Genomic DNA, 18199 nt, shown 5'->3' with positions numbered 1-18199 from the left:
CATGATTTTCTCCTATATACCGGCACGCTAACCAGACCTGGCCAAAAGGTCCACGAGAGATTCCTGACATCGGTTTAAACCAAAAACACTGCACAAAAGTAGGTCTCAATATGTAAGTCTACCCTTCCTAAATTTGAATGTGGATTTCTTTAAACCAAACCACTACCACTACTACCACTACCCACGTTGGCCGAAGCCATCGCTAACCTCACAGCCATAGCCCTGACGGCCCTGACGGCTTTGACAGTTTTGACGGTTTTGAGGCTTCGACGGCTAGCCCTGGCGGCTCTGATGGCTCGATGGCTCTGATGGCCCTGTGAATTTTGACACGACTATCTATACGTGGGCCTTCCAGAGTTTTCCGGGACGCGTGGAAGAGATAAAGTGCACAGTAAGGACCTGTTTTTACCTGTGTTTGCAGACCTTTTTATGTTGGAAAACTCAAGCCCTGGGGACTTATTCTGGATGTGGTTAGCATGCCAGTATATAGGAGAAAACCATGCCGTTGCGCAGCCAAGGCTCCAATCCATCCAGTCCCGTGACGCAAAGGGGATAGCGTTGAATTGGAATCTGGGTCTCCAATCCAGCAGCTGGACATCAGGCGTGAATATAGAGACGCGCGTGCAGGGAACTGGAGATGTGAACAGGCACCTCTTTGGCGCAGAACAGAGCAGAGCAGAGCAAACGTCATCTTTCAAGGTTTACCAGCAAACACATCTCGACTTTTTTTTATAACAAGTCCACAACTCGTCGCAAGACTTCAAGGCATCCTATATAACAATCCTATCCCTCTCTAAATTCAAATGCCACCAACCCCATAACCTCCGGCGCAGTCCCAATCCCAACCATTCAAAATGATGTCCTCGACTAGTGAAGAGGACCCCTTCCTCCAAGTCCAACAGTATGCCCCCCTCCCCCTACACATACCACGCCGCCTTTCATCTGACAACATACACACAGAGATGTCCTCACCCAACTCCAAACCACCCGCCCCCTCTTCACCTCCTACCTCCGCATCCGCTCCCTCTCCTCCTCCACCACCACCACCCCATCCCCAGAACTCATCTCCGCCCGCGCTGAACTCCAGTCCTCCCTCGAATCCCTCTCCGAAGACCTATCCGACCTCCTCGCCTCCATCCGCGCAATCGAAACCAACCCCTCCCACTTCAACCTCTCCCCAACAGAAATCACCCGCCGCAAACGCCTCGTGCAGGAAGTAGGCAATGAAATCGACGACATGCGCGAGGAGCTCTCCAAGACCTCCAGCAGTCTCCCAGACCCATCCTCCTTTGCCGATCTTGACAATCCCGAAAGGGGGGAGGACTACGCCGCTCAGTTCGAGCAAGAGCAGCAGGTCATGATGATGCGGGAGCAGGATCAGCATCTAGACGGAGTCTTCCAGACAGTGGGCAATCTGCGGCGGCAGGCGGATAGTATGGGGCGGGAGCTGGAGGAGCAGGCCGAGATGTTGGAGGTGGTGGATGGTTTGGCGGATAGGGTAGGGGGGAGGTTACAGACGGGGATGGACAAGATGAAGTACGTCCTGAAGAGGAATGAGGATACGCTGAGTAGTTGTTGTATCGGGGTGCTGATATTGGTTTTGGTGATTTTGTTGGTGATACTGTTGATTCTATAGGGTGTTTTGATGGAGGTGGGTAGGGCACTTGGTTTTTTGGGAAGACAGGGAGTTCTTGCACATGATCAGCGTAGATATACGGGACTTGACTACGGTTCTTGTCACAGCGATGTTTATACGGCGTTTGGGGACGGTATTTGTTATTTAGGAGTTGTATTATACACTTGTAGGGTATTTAGACAACACACACGCTGTTACAGAATGGTTCAACCTGAGCCAATCCAAACCGCTAACCAAACATTTTTCCCCCAACACAACTTCCCACCCAGCAATATCATGATAAATTTGTATGCTGACCCTTTCCCATTCCCCGAGTTATATCCTTTTCAGCCGCTGGGTATTAATACATGCCAAAACTCACTCAGCCCCCACTCTAAAGAACCCTCTGGTTCCACCGCAGTTTCTATCCCAATGTCAACCCGGTGTTCTTCTTAAGTAGTGTAGCCAACACTTCGAGCGAGTGGACCGCCGCACCCTTTGTCGGCGCTCTAGCAGGGAACTCGACGAGGGCCGTCCGCAGAGCGACAACCGCGGCGCTGCCGTACGCGTCGATGAATTTCCCTTCGTAGTTCTCAATCATGGCTTTCAGGACGATACACTGCGTGTTGCTGATCTCAACCGCCGGCGTGTTCACTATACGCGCCATGGCGGTCCAGTAATGCCGAGCCGGATACGGGTTTTGCTTCTTGGACGCGGCAAACTTGCGGAGGGAGATGGCGGCGAACCCGGCACCGAGACCCGTCATCCGGTCCATGTGTTGTTGCTCACCAATCCATCGCCCGCTGTCTTTCCACCACCCAAGTCTTGCTCGCCCTTGCTCGGTCTTTTCGCTTCCTCGGTAGCCGAACAGGACTGGGCAGACTATCCTGAACTTGGCCAGCAAAATGTCAATCATTGATTTTCCTCGCCAGAGAAAGTCCGGTTCTGAGATTGTAGCGGCTACACAGACGCCTACCGGGTCAGCTGTCTCTGGTCGCGCTGAGGCTTCGTTGATGAACTGCGAGATGGCGCCTTTGCTGAAGATGTTGAGGAGGTAGATGAACAGCGAAGGCAGTGCTGGCTCGTTGCGTGCTGCTCCTTCGACGGGTTGTCTTGGCTCAAAGACATAGTCTGATGGGTCAATGAGCTGTGACTGAACCTGGTTCGCCAGTGCCTCGCGCAATAAATTAGTAATTTTTGTTTGCTGTTTACATGGTTAGCATAAAACGAATTTTGAGACAAGGTCCCCGCCTTGATATACGTGCCTGCGACCGGTTTACACCAGGAGCTCCCGCAGAAAGCTGGCCTATACACTTTCTGAGTTCTCTCCTCATATCTCCCATTCTCTCTTTCAGGGCCCGGTTGGTCTTGGCCTGTTCTGCCATCATCTTCCGCAGGCCTTTCAGATTCTTGTGGATCACGGTATATCTGTCGATGGTTGGTACCGCTGGAGCCGTTGGAGCTACTGGAGATGCTGCCGGTACTGCCCCTGTTGTCCCAGCCGTACCATTGGTCTGGCTGGTCCCATTAAGCAACCCTCCGATGCCGAGGACTGAATTTGCTGGCTTAGCAGCTGGTGCTACTGCGGGTACTGGTGGTGATGGTGATGGTGTCGGGGCTGGAGGCGCCTTGGCAGAAAACAAGCCTGATGATGGCTGTGCTGTGGGTGCTGTTGACCCGAACGGACCGGCTCCATTGAGTACGGAAGTCGGCTTTGGTTCATCGACTTTGTTGGCTGGAGGAACAGCTGCTGGTGGAGTGGGCTTTGGGGTTGGCTTTGGTGGTTCAGGATCTGGTAGTAACGGGGGAATCTCGACCTTTTTCGCCTTGAGTTCGTTTAATCTGACGCGCTCGGCAGCTAATTCCTGCTCGGTTTTGATCCTCTCTTCCTCTTTTCTTCTCTGTTCGAGGACTCGGTCTCTTTCCTCCTTCAGACGAGCCTCTTGCAGCACCCTCTCGGCCTCCTCTCGAATTCTGGTATGTTCTTGTCTTGAGGTCTCGAGGATTTGCCTGTGACGCGCCGGCGAGTTCCTGTCTTGGTTGAAGATTTCTGCGAGATCAGCTCGGTGAGGGCTGGCGACATCGTAGCTCCGCGCTGGCGAGGGAGATGCTCGCTGCATCGTGCCGTTTTGTTGCTGGGACGCGCCCGGCTTATGGCTTGTAAGGCGTCGATCAAGAGATCCGGCAGGGTGGATGTGTTGCGCGGGAAAACAGGTGGTCACTGTCGCGACGTTGATTGTTCTTTTGCTGAACCGTGAACCGCGAATGAAGAAAGTCGCGGGGTTAGATGCACCCTCCTGGTGTCTAAACTTTTTCCTGCTCCAAGATGATCCCTGCAGCAGATGATCTGCTTTGAGTTGTCCAACAAAGCAATGTCGACAACCCTAACCCTTCTTTGCTACCTTGCTCCTTGACAGCTACCTCTTGCTCTTGCTCTTGCTCCTGTTGGACATTGAGACATGGCCGTATCTCAATCGGGGCATTGGATGTAACTAGGCTAGCGATCAGCGGGACAAGAAAGACATCGGATGTTGTGGATATTTCCGAACGACGGGTACGAGTCTCCAGGCTTCAACGTCGCCCAAGGTTTGGAGCTTCCAGCTGTGCAGCGTCTCCAAGAGCTGGGCCGGGACCCCAATGGAACAAACAGTTGGAGCCACATATCGGAGCTTATCAAAACAGTTTCACAGAGCTAGAACTCAGAGGCTCCATCAAGACAAATTGCAATCCACTCTGTAGTCTGGTATCAGCAAAAAGATGTGATCAAAGCCATCGTATGTATCTCTTTATTTAGCAGTAGCAGGGCAAATGACTATCCGGATGCTATGTTTTAGCTATTCCTGTCCATCTCTTCCAACACTGCCGAAAACGTTGGTTTCGTGCCGCAACAAGTTGACAGTCAGAGCTCTGGACTGGACGCATCATCAATGGCTAGCTCGACAGTTCTGACAGCTCCAACCAAACACCGTGCCGCCTCAGCCTGGTTCATCAGAACAGGTCTTGCCAGTCAATGATTGTCCCCGAGCTGTCAGTTGGGAGGAGGTTGTAGACGAAAAGCCAGTCCCACAAAACAGCCGTGCGTGCGTCTCGCCCCCCCGCAATGCCCAGATTAGAAGAAAAAGCCAGGTTCCCCTCTTTGTTCACCTACCTGTAACCTGATATATCAAGCTCGGAGAGGGTTGAAACAGAGAGGGCTTCACCACAGCCACAAGACAATTTATATTCTTCCAGGTTGTTCAGATCATTAGGAAGAAAGTGTCGGTCAGAGTGGTGAGGTGGTAGAAAGAGAAGTGAAGCTCCCCATCGGCTGCAGGAGAATGGAGCCCATTGGCCTCTGGCTGCATCCGTCTTTGCTTGAGCAGGGGTTGAATAGTGGGACGGTAGCTTGGGGACGCCGCTGGTGCGTCACGCCTTCAATTCGGATTTGCTGGCCGTGGCACTGGGCAACCCCACTTTCCTTACCCTTTCGGTAGCTGCCACAGCACACCCTCCCCCCTCGAAGCCACCCAAAAGCACTGTGCCATCGCCCTGGAGCATCCTTCCTTTTCCTTTCCGCTGTCTCTTCCAGCAGGTTGTCTGTCTCTTGTCTCGCTTCATCGTCATCAACGACCTCCGGGTTCCCGTCTTCCCAATCGCACCCTCCTTGCCCCGACCTCCCCTCTACCTCTCTCTCTTCCCCCGTCCCCTCTTCAGGCTTCGCTCGAACAGCTATCGCAGCTCTCACACACCAAGCCCTCTCTACCTCTCCCACTCCCACACTCCCTCCCCCAAAGCTCGACGCATTTTTCAATCTTTCATTAACCCATTTGGACTCGAAATTCAAAAAACTGTTTCTGCCTCTGCCAACCGCAGCGTCCGTGGGCGACATCTCCACATTCACAAACCAAACCCCCAAAAAGAACAGCGCACAGCTCAGCAACAGCAACAACAACGCAACGCAGCAACGCAACAAACCAAAACGACACGACGACACCCGACCATTATCGACTACTCCTGTCTGCATCCGCCTCCCGCTGTCCGTTTGTTTATATCGCAACAACATACACTTGCACCGCACTCGACGTGCATCCATACCTTGTCCGTCTGTCCACTGTCTGCCCACCATCCACACGCACCTCAGCCCCTGAGTAGTCGCAATGGATCAACAGCAGCAGCAGCAGCAATCACAGCAATCCCAGGCCCAGCCTGGAGGTGTGCCTGGCCCTACCGGCCGCCGTCTGCATATCGCCCATCGCCGTAGCCCTTCGGAGTTGACCCCGTTGATGAGCATGTATGCGAATCCCGGCAGTAAGTGCTACCCCTGAATTCGCCCCTTTTCTGCCATCCATCAATCACCACCCTCACCAACCATCACCTCAAGCCACAAACAGCCAAGCTAACATGTGTTTTTCTTCGCAGTGGAACAACTGGCCATTGCGCAGCAAATCGAGCTGCTGCAACAGCAGCAGCAGCAGCTCCAAGCTACTTATCAGCACATGGGCATGTTGCAGAACGCTCAGGCTCTGGGCCAAGGCGGCTTCAACCCTCTCCAGCAGGCCATGCCCAACCTTTCGCCGCAGACCGGCTTCCAATTCCCGAACCAGCTTCAACAGCAAAATGTGTCCTTGGCCCCTCCCACACAGCCACTCTCACATCGCCGTAATCAGTCGGCTATTCCCAACATGGGTATGGGGGGCCCCCCTCCCGCCCCTTCCGCTGGAGCCTCGGGATCTGCCTTTGGCAACTTTGAAAACCTCCAACCCGCCCAGAGAGGAGAAAACGCTGGCGGCCGTGGTGGTAGAGGTGGCGGCGCCGGGGGTGGTCATCAGAGACGTCACTCCCTAGCCCTCGCTGACGCCAAGAAGGCCGCCGAAATCGCCCAGCAGAAGCGCACCACCTCCGGCTTCCAGTTCCCCGCCCCTGGTGCTTCGGGCTCTGCTGAAAAGACAGAAACCGACGCAAAGGGTGCTAGTGCCGCCCCGGCGCCCGCTCCGGTTGCTGCCCCAGCCGACAGCCAGATAGCACAAGGTTCCTCCTTCCGTGGCGGTCGCGGCGGCGGTCATGGCCGCAGCCAGAGCATGGCTGTCGGCGCCGGTGGTCGTGGAGGACGTGGTGGTGGTATGAACTTTTCTGGCGACGACCTCCAACGCCGCGGTGGTGGTGCTGGCGGAGGTCACGCCCGCACTGGATCCCGGAACTTTGATGGCAACTGGCGCAACCAGAGCCAGAACCAAAATCAGGGCCAGGACCAGTCTGCCGGCGCCGGTCAGAACCAGGGGTTCCAGCCGGGCCATCGCAGCCGCGGGTCCATCAACCACCAGTCCATCTCTGGTCTAGGCGCTTTCCAGTATGCTGGCCAGCCTCAGTTGATGCAGCTCCCTGGGCAGATGATGGTCCCCGGCATGTTCCCTGGTCAGCAGCTCAACCCTATGCAGCTCAACCAGCTGCAGGCTCTCCAGATTGCTCAGATGAGCGGCCAGCACATGGCTGGTCTTGGGGCCAGCCAACACGCTCCTCAAATGGCTGCCCAGCAGCCCCAACAGCAACAGCGCAAGACGCTTTTCACTCCTTACCTCCCCCAGGCTACCCTTCCTGCTCTCCTCGGCGACGGGCAGCTGGTTTCGGGTATCCTCCGGGTCAACAAGAAGAACCGTAGTGACGCTTATGTGTCGACCCAGGATGGTCTGCTCGATGCCGATATCTTTATTTGCGGCAGCAAGGATCGCAACCGCGCCCTTGAGGGTGACTTGGTGGCTGTCGAGCTCCTTGATGTCGACGAGGTGTGGTCTCAGAAGCGCGAGAAGGAGGAGAAGAAGAAGCGCAAGGACATCACCGACACTCGCTCTGGGTCCACCGCCGGAACAAACCAGGGCAGCACTAATGACGACAATGGCACCGAAGGTGGCCTCCGCCGCCGTGGCAGTTTGAGACAGCGCCCTACCCAAAAGAAGAATGACGACGTTGAAGTGGAGGGTCAGAGCCTCCTTCTCGTCGAGGAGGAGGAGATCAACGACGAGTCCAAGCCTCTTTATGCCGGCCATATTGTTGCTGTCATTGAGCGTGTGGCTGGTCAGATGTTCTCCGGCACCCTGGGTCTCCTCCGTCCCAGCAGCCAGGCTACCAAGGAGAAGCAGGAGGCCGAGCGCGCCGCTCGTGATGGGTCCAACTCTCGCCATCACGACAACCGCGCTCAGGAGAAGCCCAAGATTGTGTGGTTCAAGCCTACTGACAAGCGTGTTCCCTTGATTGCCATTCCCACTGAACAGGCTCCTCGTGACTTTGTTGAGAAGCACCAGGACTACGCCGACCAGATCTTCGTTGCCTGCATCAAGCGCTGGCCCATCACCTCGCTCCATCCTTTCGGTACTTTGGTCGAAAAGCTCGGAAAGATGGGTGATCTCAAGGTTGAAACGGATGCTCTTTTGCGTGACAACAACTTCTCTTCGGATGAGTTCTCCGATGCTGTTCTGCGCAGTGTGAACCCTCCGGACTGGACTATCGCAAAGGAAGATGAGGCGGCCCTCGGCTCCCGCAGAGACTTCCGTGGCGAGAAGGTCTTCACCCTCGACCTCGAAAGCACTGCCGAGCTTGGAAACGGTGTCCACGTCAAGACACTGTCTGATGGCAAGGTCGAGATTGGTGTTCACGTTCCCGATGTCACTCACTTCGTGAAGCCAGCTTCGCTCGTCGACAGAGAGGCCAAGAAGCGCGGCACCGCCGTTCAGCTCATGAACCGTTTCTGCGCTCTTCTCCCACCCAAGCTGTCCGGCGAATACTGTGCCCTGACTCCCGAGGAGGATCGCTTGACCGTCAGCGTTGTCTTCCACGTCAACCCACACACTGGCGCTGTTGCCGAAGGCGACACCTGGATTGGAAAGGGCATTGTCAAGAGCGGCGGCAAGTTGTCGCTGTCTCAGATTGACGAGGCTCTCTCTAACCAGGCCGGCTTCAGCCACCCCGTTGCTGGCGCCAAGGATATCCAGCTTCTCAGCCTCCTTGCCCAGAAGTTCCACGAGGCACGCCTCGGTGCTGGCGGTGAGCCTATCGCCCCTCTTCGTCTGCTCCAGCAGCTTGACGATGAGAATATCCCGGTCAAGCACAATGTCTTTGATAGCAGCTTGGCCACCGAGCTCGTTGAAGAGCTCATGCACAAGACCAACACCTACGTCGCTCAGCGCTTGGCCGCTGCTCTTCCCGAGAAGGCCCTTCTGCGCCGCCACGCCCCTCCCAACTCTCGCCGTCTGCAGACTTTTGTGGAGCGCATGTCCGCTCTGGGCTATGAGATTGATTCGACCAGCAGCGGGTCTCTCCAGAACAGCCTGTTCAGAGTGGACGATTCTGACATCAGAAAGGGCATGGAAACACTGCTCCTGAAGTCGATGCAACGCGCCAAGTACTTTATTGCTGGCAAGACTGCCCAGCACCTTTGGTCTCATTATGCTCTTAATGTGCCGCTCTACACTCATTTCACTGCCCCGACCCGGCGCTACGCCGACATTTTGGTTCACCGTCAGCTTGAAGCTGTTCTTACCGAGACCGAGTACACCGAAGACTTGGAAAATCTCATCAAGACGGTCGAGTCTTGCAACACCAAGAAGGACTCTGCTCAGAATGCTCAGGAGCAGAGCGTCCACATCGAGGCCTGCCGTACCATGGACAAGGTCCGCCAGGAGACCAACGGCGATCTCATCAGCGAGGGTATCGTCGTCTGTGTCTACGAGTCGGCGTTTGATGTGCTCATCCCCGACTGGGGCTTCGAGAAGCGCGTCCACTGCGACCAGCTCCCTCTCAAGAAGGCCGAGTTCAGAAAGGAGAAGCGTGTTCTTGAGCTCTACTGGGAGAAGGGTGTCCCCAGCTCGGCTTACGTCCCCGAGGACGAGAGGCCCAGGGCTGGCGGTGCCTCGCAGAGGGTTTCCAACGCTATGGCCGCTGCCCGCCAGGCCGAGGAGGCTGAACGTGTCAAGAAGGAGCGCGAGGAGGCTGCTCGCAAGCAGACCGAGACTGGCACCATTGCGCCCGAGTCGGCCGATGCTCTCTTTGACGATGATGAGGACAATGCTTCTGACATCACCGAGGCCATGGCTGGCGCTTCTCTTGCCGAGCGCCCCACTCAGAGCGTGCCCGGCTCGCCTACTCGCTCTTCGTCGACTCTGCACCGCACTCGGTCGGATTCCAAGGTGCCGGTTACCGAGGCGCCCGAGACTCGCCTTACCAACAAGGAGAAGTATCTCAAGCTTTTCAAGCTGAGAGAGGAGGGCGGGGAGTACATCCAGGATGTTACCGAGATGACGCGCGTGCCGGTCATTCTCAAGACGGATCTCAGCAAGAGCCCACCGTGAGTTTTTTCTTGTTGCTGTTTAATGAGTATCATGATGACTAACAAGTATTGCAGTTGCTTGACTATCCGCTCTCTTAACCCTTATGCTTTGTAATCTGTTAGCCATTACAATACTGTTTTTTTTTGTAATATTGATTGCAATGCTACCACGGAGGTTATGAAATGGAGATGAGGTCTGATGGGAAGATTAAGTGGATAGTATGTAAAGAATTATGGAAGATGGAGAAGAGGAGAAGAAACAATTTGGTCCGGTGTGGGGGGATATCAGTGCAATGAGTTGTGAAGGGAAGAAGTTGATGGGGTTGGTTTAGAGCCGAGGGACATCATTGCTGGAAAGCTGAGGGGGTAGACTGGGATGAAAAGGGGAGATGGTATGGAAAGGGAGTAGTATTAGGATGATGGAAAGAGGGAAGGGGGGGGGGGGCCAAGCAGTAAGATGAGCACAAGTAGGGAAGTTGTTTAATGAACGCGATTTTAACGTTATATTTGGTGCATGTGAATTGTCGAGATGTGGAAGGAGGTTTTTGTGTGTTGTGTTGTACGGCTTGGTGTAGGTAGGTTAGTGGACTGTAAAGCCGATTTCCGGTTTCAAGATGGTTGTGTGTGTCACACCTTTATTTTTTTTTCTTGGTATACAGGCTGAAAATAATGTCTGCGGGATGTTTAAGGGAGAAGAAAAATGGAAGACTGAAGTGCCGGCTGGGCTGGGCTGGGGGCTGGGGGGTCGAGGTTTATGCGAATGTTCGGATCTCGGGATTTTGTCTACAGTAGTAGTAGGTGGTTGGAAACATGAGTTGGGGGTTGTGCAGTGGGTGGGATTTTGATGCGACCTTGGTTTAGGGGGGGAGGGGTGTTTGATTGTTCGATGAAGGGTTCTCGGGATTGTAGATTTCAGAGTTGGGGTGGTGGGTTCTGAGGTTGATAATTCCGAGATCGTCATTCTTGGAAGACGGTGGGTTCTGAGAGATGGGGGGACGGTGTTTGGGATGGAAACAAGCTGGCCTGTTGGGGGTGGACGTGAGAGATGTTTTTTGGTTTAGCTCGAGGTTGGTGGTTGAGGTTTGTCTGAGTCTACGGTACCAGCTACCTGTAGCTAATAGCTAGCAGTGGCGTGGTTTAGGTAGGGTAGGTAGGGAGGGAATGGAATGCTCCGTGGAGAAAGGAAGCTGTTTGCCAGATTCATTCTACGAAGGAGGACCTTGTGCTTGGCTTTGGGCAGCGAGTCAAGAGCTTGAGGCTTGATTCAATGTCCACTCACACACACATAAGTAGGTAGGTGCTTGTGGTGTTGCAGTTCTAGGCCGTAGGCTGGCCTGAAAGAAGCTTAAACATTTACTTTGCAGTACGGTACCTGGCCGTGATCTCGACGTCAGATGGGCCACTTGGAAACAACTGTGGCAACCTTTTGACAAGATTCGAATCGTGATGGGTGGTGGTGGGCGGGTGTGGACGGGATCACGGATGCAATGGGGATCCCCTTGAACATCACGGAAGAAGAACACGGCGTCGGGATGATTTTCTTGTTGTTGTTTCTAATGGGTTGCATGTCAGGAACCGATGCGACGCTATCGCTCAGTCACGAGAAAGGGGCGGCCTACCGTATGTCGCAATAAGGTTATGGAGATGGCGATAAGCTTCGAGCAATACCTAGAGGTATCCATCCATGGAGATGGCAGCTCGCTCGGATGAACAAGAGGCTTGATAGGGGGCAGAAGACAGAAGGAAAAGATGTCGGTTCTGCTGCGGTCCGTCTGAATTGAAACGTTCCTGAGACGAGCATCGCGTACGCCACTGTCGCAGATCACCCCAGCGCGGCTACCCCAAGCTTCTGTGCAACCCCCTGGCACACTCTTGGCACGTGCTCTCAATGGTTGGGGCTGTACGCCCCCACACAGAGCGTTGCGTCGAGCCGGGTCCCGAGCAGGGGGGTGGGGAGCCTCCATCTTAACTTTAAAGATGAAGATGGCGATGTGATTGGCGGTAGCTGCGGCAGGGGGTTCCAAAGGCTCGAGGGAAACGAAACACCAAGACGTCGAGGTCCTCAGTCCTGCCATCTGAAGTGCTGCTCTTGGGTTGCCGTCTGACGGGAAGCCGAACTCGATGAAGCAGAAGCCCCGGGGCGCGGCGCCCTGAGCGCTGGAAACGACCCTGCGCATTGCCTGAACGAGATTTCTTTCGAAGCAAGCAGTGATTACTGCGGGACCCGGAAGGGCCAGCAGCCGCCGGGCCACCAGGACGACAAGGGGAATCCTCCTTGGCTGGCCATCTTTATCCATGGCCGGTTCCCATCTCATGACGTTTTTCTTTCCCCTCCCCTCCTTCTTCTCTTTCTCCTCCTCATCCCACGCCTCCTTGTGTTTTGTCTATTCGTTACCCAAAGCACTGGTCTGCTTTTGACTCTCCTTTTTTTCCAAAAAAAAAAAACATAACAAAAGCAGCTTCAGTCTGTCCTTGTCTCTCACTCTTTAGTCCATTCATTGGATCTATTCAGCTTTTACAGCTTTAATATTTTTTAATCTTTTTATACACAACCTACCTCAGGCAGGTCTTGTCTTATTCTTCTTTCATACAAGCAGCCGGACTGGTCTTTGCTCGAACTCGACAGCTTTGGAACGATAACCGAAAGGACATTTGGAAAGAAACGGGAATCTCTCTCTCTCGCACACACACACACACACAACCGACATAATGCCTTCATTCACAAAGACACTTGGGGTGGTTGTTGCGGGACTTGCGGCTGTTGCTTCGGCCCTCCCATCAATTCCCAAGCTCAACAAGGCCCAGCTGAAGATGTACCAACACGCGAAGCGTCAAAACGCTGCTGCTCAGGCTCTTGGTATCAACGATCTTGACATTCTTCAATTGTGAGTTGACCTCAATCAAACCAGTCCCATGTAGCCAACTTTGACACTAACCTACCCTCCAGCGCCCTCACCCTCGAATGGCTCGAAGCAGCCTTCTACCAGCAAGGCTTCGCCCGCTTCCCTGTCACCGACTTCCAAGCCCTCGGTCTTAACGAGCGCCAAATCGAGGACCTGACCAAGATCGGCAAGACCGAAGAGGAGCACGTCGTTCTTCTCCAATCCGCCCTCGCCCAGGCCGGCGTCCAGCCCGTCCAGCCGTGCACATACAACTTCGGCTTCACCGACGCCGCCGGCATGGTCGCCACCGCCGCCGTCCTCGAGAACGTGGGTGTATCCGCCTACCTCGGCGCCGCCGCCCTCATCTCCGACGGCTCCATCCTCACCACCGCCGGCTCCATCCTCACCATCGAGGCCCGCCACCAGACCTTTGTCCGCGCCGCCAGCGGGGTGGTTGCCGTCCCCCAGGCGTTCGACACCCCTCTCACGCCGAAGCAGGTCTTTTCGCTCGCTGCGCCTTTTATCGAGAGCTGCCCTGAGGGGTCGAACTTGATCTTGACTGCGTTCCCATCCTTGGCCTTGGGCGCGGGGATTGACGCGGCGACTGTTACTGCTGGTACTGTCATCCGGTTGGAGAGCGAGGCTGCTGCCGGGGCTACGCACTGCGGCTTCACTACTGGTGGCAACCCCGGCGGTACCGTCTTCACTACCTTCACGCAGGAGGCCGGGTGCGAGGTGCCCCAGAACTTGGCCGGTGTCACCTATGTCAGCTTGACCAGCGCGGGTCCTTTGACGGGTGTGATTACCGATGAGATTACCGTTGCCGGGCCTATGGTTATGCAGGTGTCATAAGCGGCTGGTTAGCTGAGCTGGCTGCGGGTTGACGAGTCGAGACTTTTCTTTTTCTTTTTCTCTTTTCCCTCCTGGGCTTCTGATGGTTGTTGATAAAAGGGGGAATAGTGGTTGGGAGTCAATTGGGGGGAAAATGGGGGATGGAAAAGCGGAAGAGCTTAGACCGAGACGCCTTTTGTTTAAAAGAAAACAAAAAACAAAACAAAACACGACTTTCGATTCTTTCATTTCTCTTCTACCTATTACCTAACTCTCTCCGCCGTATACCACCGACATTACCATGTTACGACTGTTACATACTTCCTTTTTTATTTTTATTTTTTTTATCTTTTGAAATTATAAACCTTTTTTACTGGGACGTTTTGTCTTTTTTTTCGTTTGCGCGTTTTGAGGTTTGCCTTCTGATGTTGGTCTGTTTGTATATCTTCTCGTCCGTTCTGTCCTTGAAGTTGTGATGGATGATGGTATGCTGTGTGCTTTTGGTTATTCAACTGTTTGAGCTGTCTGTTGGGAGTGAAGACTGGAAAAGAGAAGGAGATACCCGCCTGTGGTTTTGTCTGTGTTGTTGTATTTTTCGAAGCTGCAAATTGGTTTTGGTCAGTTGTATATGAGATGATGGACAACCAAGTGAGACTGGGCAAAATGGAAGTTGGGTGATGAATGAGATAAGACACATGCTGGGATATTGCCCAAGGAATGTAAGGAGCTGCTGGAAGATGTAGTAGGTAGGGAAAATAAAAAAGCTAGTTTGCAATGTAGAGTCATAGACTGTTGGGATGGAAGGTGCACTGTCAGCTCACGTGCATGGCGATATGAATTCGGCCCACGGCCTGTGGTGATATGATGTGAACATAATGGAGAGCTTGATCTGAAAGGTAGGTTACTGACTGGCATTTGAATGTTGGGGATCATACATTGTCCAAGGTTGTCGTCTTATGATTTGACGAGGTGGTGTGTCACGCTGCCCCTGCATCCCTGAATCGGATGAAATGCGTCTGTTTCTGTTGCTCGTAGACGTAGGACAGGTACGTACTTGTGAGCGTGTGGTTCTCGCTTCCTTTCACCTGTCTCGTTCCTGAATAGGAGACAACCAATCCCGTCAAAGGCTAGACAAGAACCACATTCTTCTCCTTGTCACAGGGAAGGGAGGGTTGTATGTTTAGTCCAGACTTGATCAAGGGTTTTTAACTAGTAGTTTGCAAACACCTTGAAGCATGTGAAATATGAGGAAACCAAGAAAGCTATATCTAGCTTGGTTACCAGGGTCCCTTGGGTATCTAAGTAAGCTGTAGGGGACTTGCTATGCAAGACATTTGTGAGGTTTTACGGTCTGAAGGTTCATGCAACTCTAGGCCAGCAGTGCGTTTAGAATCAGAAAGAGACGAGAGAAACTGTGCAAAGATGATGAAAGGTGGCGTGGGAGCAATGGTGTAAGAGCAGTGGTTTAAGTGCAGTTATGTAAGAGCAACAGATCCACAGTAGCCATAAGAATAGTAGTGCAAGAGCAACTGTGGAAGAAAAATCGTGAGAATAGTCGTGTGAGAGATTTTGTGGAAAAGTAGGTCTGCAAGCGCTGCCCTGTAAGTGCCTGGAGTCCTGTACCCATTGAGATAAATTCTATCGAAGAGGTATTAGATGGGATGCCGGATGAGACTGAAGGGATGAGAGACGATAAGTTCTAACACGAAAATGAGAGCACATGAATGAGAGCACATGAGTGAGAGCACATGAGTGAGAGCACATGAGTGAGAGCACATGAGTGAGAGCACATGAATGAGAGCATGTAAACTAGAGCCTGCTAAAAGAGCCAACCAACAAACCCCCACGACAACCTTTGATGACAGCATACATGTAATCAAGGCTTACACAGGATAGCTCAGCCTGAATATACTCATGCCGCATATACCTGCCTGACTTATATAAGTAAACCGAAACCAAGACAAAAGCACACGATGAGAGGTTCCACGTCACCATAAGCAAATCTCACTCCATCCACCTTCATCACCCCCGATATCACAAATAACATGAAGAAACACCGCCAACATTTCAACTCACCCGCACAGACAATCCCCCTCTTATATCACCACCCCAACAAAAGAACATCAGTCCTCCCACCAGCCCAAAGTACACCAACAGGCCACACCACCCCCTAAATAATCTTATCAGATCAGTTTCCTCCGACAGACATGCCGACACTCACCCAACTTCACCATCACCCTGATTATCTTATCAATCTCATCTCCCTCAGCCAAGCGCACCGAGCCTGACATCCCCCTACTAGTCACATCACCCCAACAGGTACAGATTATCTTATCAGATGATCTTGCACACGCGCCGCTGTTTCCCCCAAGCCGAAATAGACTCATTCTTGGCTTTTGCTCTTTCACATGTTATTTTTAGTGGTAGTAGGGGATCACGGCAGCAGCGGCAGCAAAGAGGTACGTAGATACGTACCTATCCAAGGTACGTACCCACGTGCTAGACTACCTACCTACCTTATACGCAGGGACCGTCTTCTCTTTTGGGGAATGTATGTCCTCTTGTCATGGACAGATCTGGCCTAGATGGATTGCAGGAGGCTTGTTTGTGCGACTGCAGATTGACGGTGTCATTGTGAAGCTTAAATTGTCGGAGATAGCAGGACTGGCATGAAGAAAACGGTGGAAGTGAAGAAGAGGAGAAGGAGGACGAGGAGGAAGAAGAAGAGGGTTTGGAAAGATGAGACGACGAATATTCTCGACCTGGTCTGGTCTCTAGACAACCTGAGACGAGACGAGACAAGACGGGATGGAGGCGCTCGCAACAGCGAGGAATTCGCCGACGAGAAAGGGCTCGTCGAGCTGAGTGTTCCCCTTCAACATACCCAACCCCCACGTCCCATGTTGATGTCCCTCTCGGCCGAGGTCGTTGTCGTCGTCCTCCTCCGTTACACACAACCACCAGGTACCCGTTGATATTCTTGCTGCTCGCTCAGTCCCGCCGTTCCGGTTCTTCCGACATCATCAAAACCACACAGCATGCATTCATGTAATGCAACCTCCCCTCACTGGCTCTCATCCTCAAACAAGACCCTGGTGTTTTCTTATCTGATCACCGTCCCGCGCGCGTGTCATGCCCACACATACATTAAATCTAGAATACATCGAAAAGAGCCGCGTCAAGCCGTTTCCTTCCGAGATCCCTCTCTCCCCCGGTCCCCAGTCATCTAGTTCTAGACCCCGTACCCTCTTCATCATCGGGCCTGGCTCCGAAACTCCGCCCACTACACTACCCAAGCCCCGTTCGCACTTACGCCGGCCGGGGGATCTCGGGGCTCGGGGCGAAGAAACAGAACAAATCAACACAGCACCCCAAAGCTCGTCGTCAGGCATCATCATTTGACTTCTGCCCAGCAGTTCGAGAAAAGCATAGGTGCTGCTGGGTTGGTCCACACCCTGGTTGCTAGAAAAGATGACGAAAGTTCCAAAGAACAATTCTCCCCCCATATTTGTTTCTCACCAGCTAGAGTATACCAAGGATAAACCCCAAACCTACCCGTCTCGGCCTCCGTCATATTCAAGATGAGGAGGTCGTTCGGTAGTTTTTTTCCCTGGTGGTGAGGAACAAACAGACAAAAAACCCAACACCTAGATCGTATTTTCCGTCGGCCGTTTTTTCCCAACTCATCGTCAAAGTCGGGATATCCTTGACCCCATTGAGGTAGGGTTCCCCATGAGGAAGGGATATCCCTGGTTGAATTTAAGAGGTTACGATTTGTCGGATTTTCCCGTGTGGATACAAAACAGATCTTGGGAAAGTCTTGGTTACCCACTGGTCGAGACCAAGAGCCATGGCGCAGCTTGAGGGATATCACGCCCGAGTGCGTCATCGAAAGGAGACAGAAAGTGAAATGCAAGGAAATGCAGGCTGCAAGACATCATGATGACGGATGTGCCGAATGGTGGTGTCCTGCCTGCCTTGAGTTCAGCTCGACTACTAGACACATTCAATCACCAACAACAGCTTACTCTGCCCGATCTCGAAACATGTCCTTCCATGTTAGTCTTCCGTTTACGTTTGAGCGATATTTGTGACTTCGACAGCTGAATGGGGGTTGGCAGTGTTGGTTAGGTAACAAGGGCTCGACATCCAAGATGGCCGGGAGAGGCCAGCTTCAAATAAATGCCTATCAGTGGTCAGTTGGGAATTGGTTACCAGTTCACATTACAACTGCACAGATAGCAGCAAATATTACCTGCTGCAAGACCGGAGGCTGATCAGCCAAACCGCAACCCTCAACCCTGCCGTCGTCGTGTCGAGGAGCTCGTCTGCCTTTTCAATGACTAAACGCGGGATGCGCCGGAGGGAAGCGGACATGAGGGACATGAGTAGCGTAGGACGGCCACTAGGACTCCAGCGACGTCGGAGTCGCACGAAAATGAGCCGGGTGATTCTGCGTCGTTTTTGGCGCCGCTTCCCTGCCCTGCGCCGATGTCCTCGCAGAATGCTAGCTCCCGTCGACCCCGCAGCCCTTCGTGAGCACCATCCCACCGGCTTTACCCAGAAAAGGGCGGC

At 53.3% G+C, this 18199-nt stretch overlaps 4 protein-coding genes across 4 annotated transcripts; 3 read left to right on the top strand and 1 right to left on the bottom strand.

The window, feature by feature from the left end:
* The first annotated feature begins 69 nt into the window (after positions 1 to 69).
* QC762_206060 (uncharacterized protein) lies at positions 70 to 1876 on the top strand. Its single transcript, XM_062887503.1, has 5 exons — positions 70 to 112; positions 221 to 243; positions 270 to 391; positions 476 to 901; positions 961 to 1876. Exons 4-5 carry the CDS (start codon positions 855 to 857, stop codon positions 1634 to 1636), a joined length of 723 nt encoding a protein of 240 aa, XP_062745617.1. The 5' UTR covers positions 70 to 112; positions 221 to 243; positions 270 to 391; positions 476 to 854; the 3' UTR covers positions 1637 to 1876.
* A 163-nt stretch (positions 1877 to 2039) lies between these two features.
* QC762_206050 (uncharacterized protein) lies at positions 2040 to 3735 on the bottom strand (the record flags this gene model as incomplete). The annotated part of the gene is made up of 2 exons (XM_062887502.1): positions 2040 to 2819; positions 2881 to 3735. 2 exons carry the CDS (start codon positions 3733 to 3735, stop codon positions 2040 to 2042), a joined length of 1635 nt encoding a protein of 544 aa, XP_062745616.1.
* A 1035-nt stretch (positions 3736 to 4770) lies between these two features.
* On the top strand, positions 4771 to 10383 carry SSD1 (Translational repressor). Its single transcript, XM_062887501.1, has 3 exons — positions 4771 to 5902; positions 6014 to 9929; positions 9987 to 10383. Exons 1-3 carry the CDS (start codon positions 5752 to 5754, stop codon positions 10024 to 10026), a joined length of 4107 nt encoding a protein of 1368 aa, XP_062745615.1. The 5' UTR covers positions 4771 to 5751; the 3' UTR covers positions 10027 to 10383.
* A 1102-nt stretch (positions 10384 to 11485) lies between these two features.
* On the top strand, positions 11486 to 14002 carry QC762_206030 (uncharacterized protein). The gene is made up of 2 exons (XM_062887500.1): positions 11486 to 12796; positions 12859 to 14002. Exons 1-2 carry the CDS (start codon positions 12621 to 12623, stop codon positions 13643 to 13645), a joined length of 963 nt encoding a protein of 320 aa, XP_062745614.1. The 5' UTR covers positions 11486 to 12620; the 3' UTR covers positions 13646 to 14002.
* The last annotated feature ends 4197 nt before the right edge of the window (positions 14003 to 18199 follow it).

This window comes from Podospora pseudocomata, assembly GCF_035222375.1.
Source record: "Podospora pseudocomata strain CBS 415.72m chromosome 2 map unlocalized CBS415.72m_2.2, whole genome shotgun sequence".
Lineage (NCBI taxonomy): Eukaryota > Fungi > Ascomycota > Sordariomycetes > Sordariales > Podosporaceae > Podospora > Podospora pseudocomata.
Note: the sequence above shows the minus strand (reverse complement) of the source record. Positions and strands in the feature narration are given on the sequence as shown.

Coding starts and splice junctions, on each gene's coding strand:
- QC762_206060 (XM_062887503.1), top strand. CDS start 855: ATGATGTCCTCGACTAGTGAAGAGGACCCCTTCCTCCAAGTCCAACA. Junction 902..960: donor CCCTTCCTCCAAGTCCAACA/GTATGCCCCCCT, acceptor ACATACACACAG/AGATGTCCTCACCCAACTCC.
- QC762_206030 (XM_062887500.1), top strand. CDS start 12,621: ATGCCTTCATTCACAAAGACACTTGGGGTGGTTGTTGCGGGACTTGCG. Junction 12,797..12,858: donor GATCTTGACATTCTTCAATT/GTGAGTTGACCT, acceptor CCTACCCTCCAG/CGCCCTCACCCTCGAATGGC.
- SSD1 (XM_062887501.1), top strand. CDS start 5,752: ATGGATCAACAGCAGCAGCAGCAGCAATCACAGCAATCCCAGGCCCAG. Junction 5,903..6,013: donor CATGTATGCGAATCCCGGCA/GTAAGTGCTACC, acceptor TTTTCTTCGCAG/TGGAACAACTGGCCATTGCG. Junction 9,930..9,986: donor GATCTCAGCAAGAGCCCACC/GTGAGTTTTTTC, acceptor CAAGTATTGCAG/TTGCTTGACTATCCGCTCTC.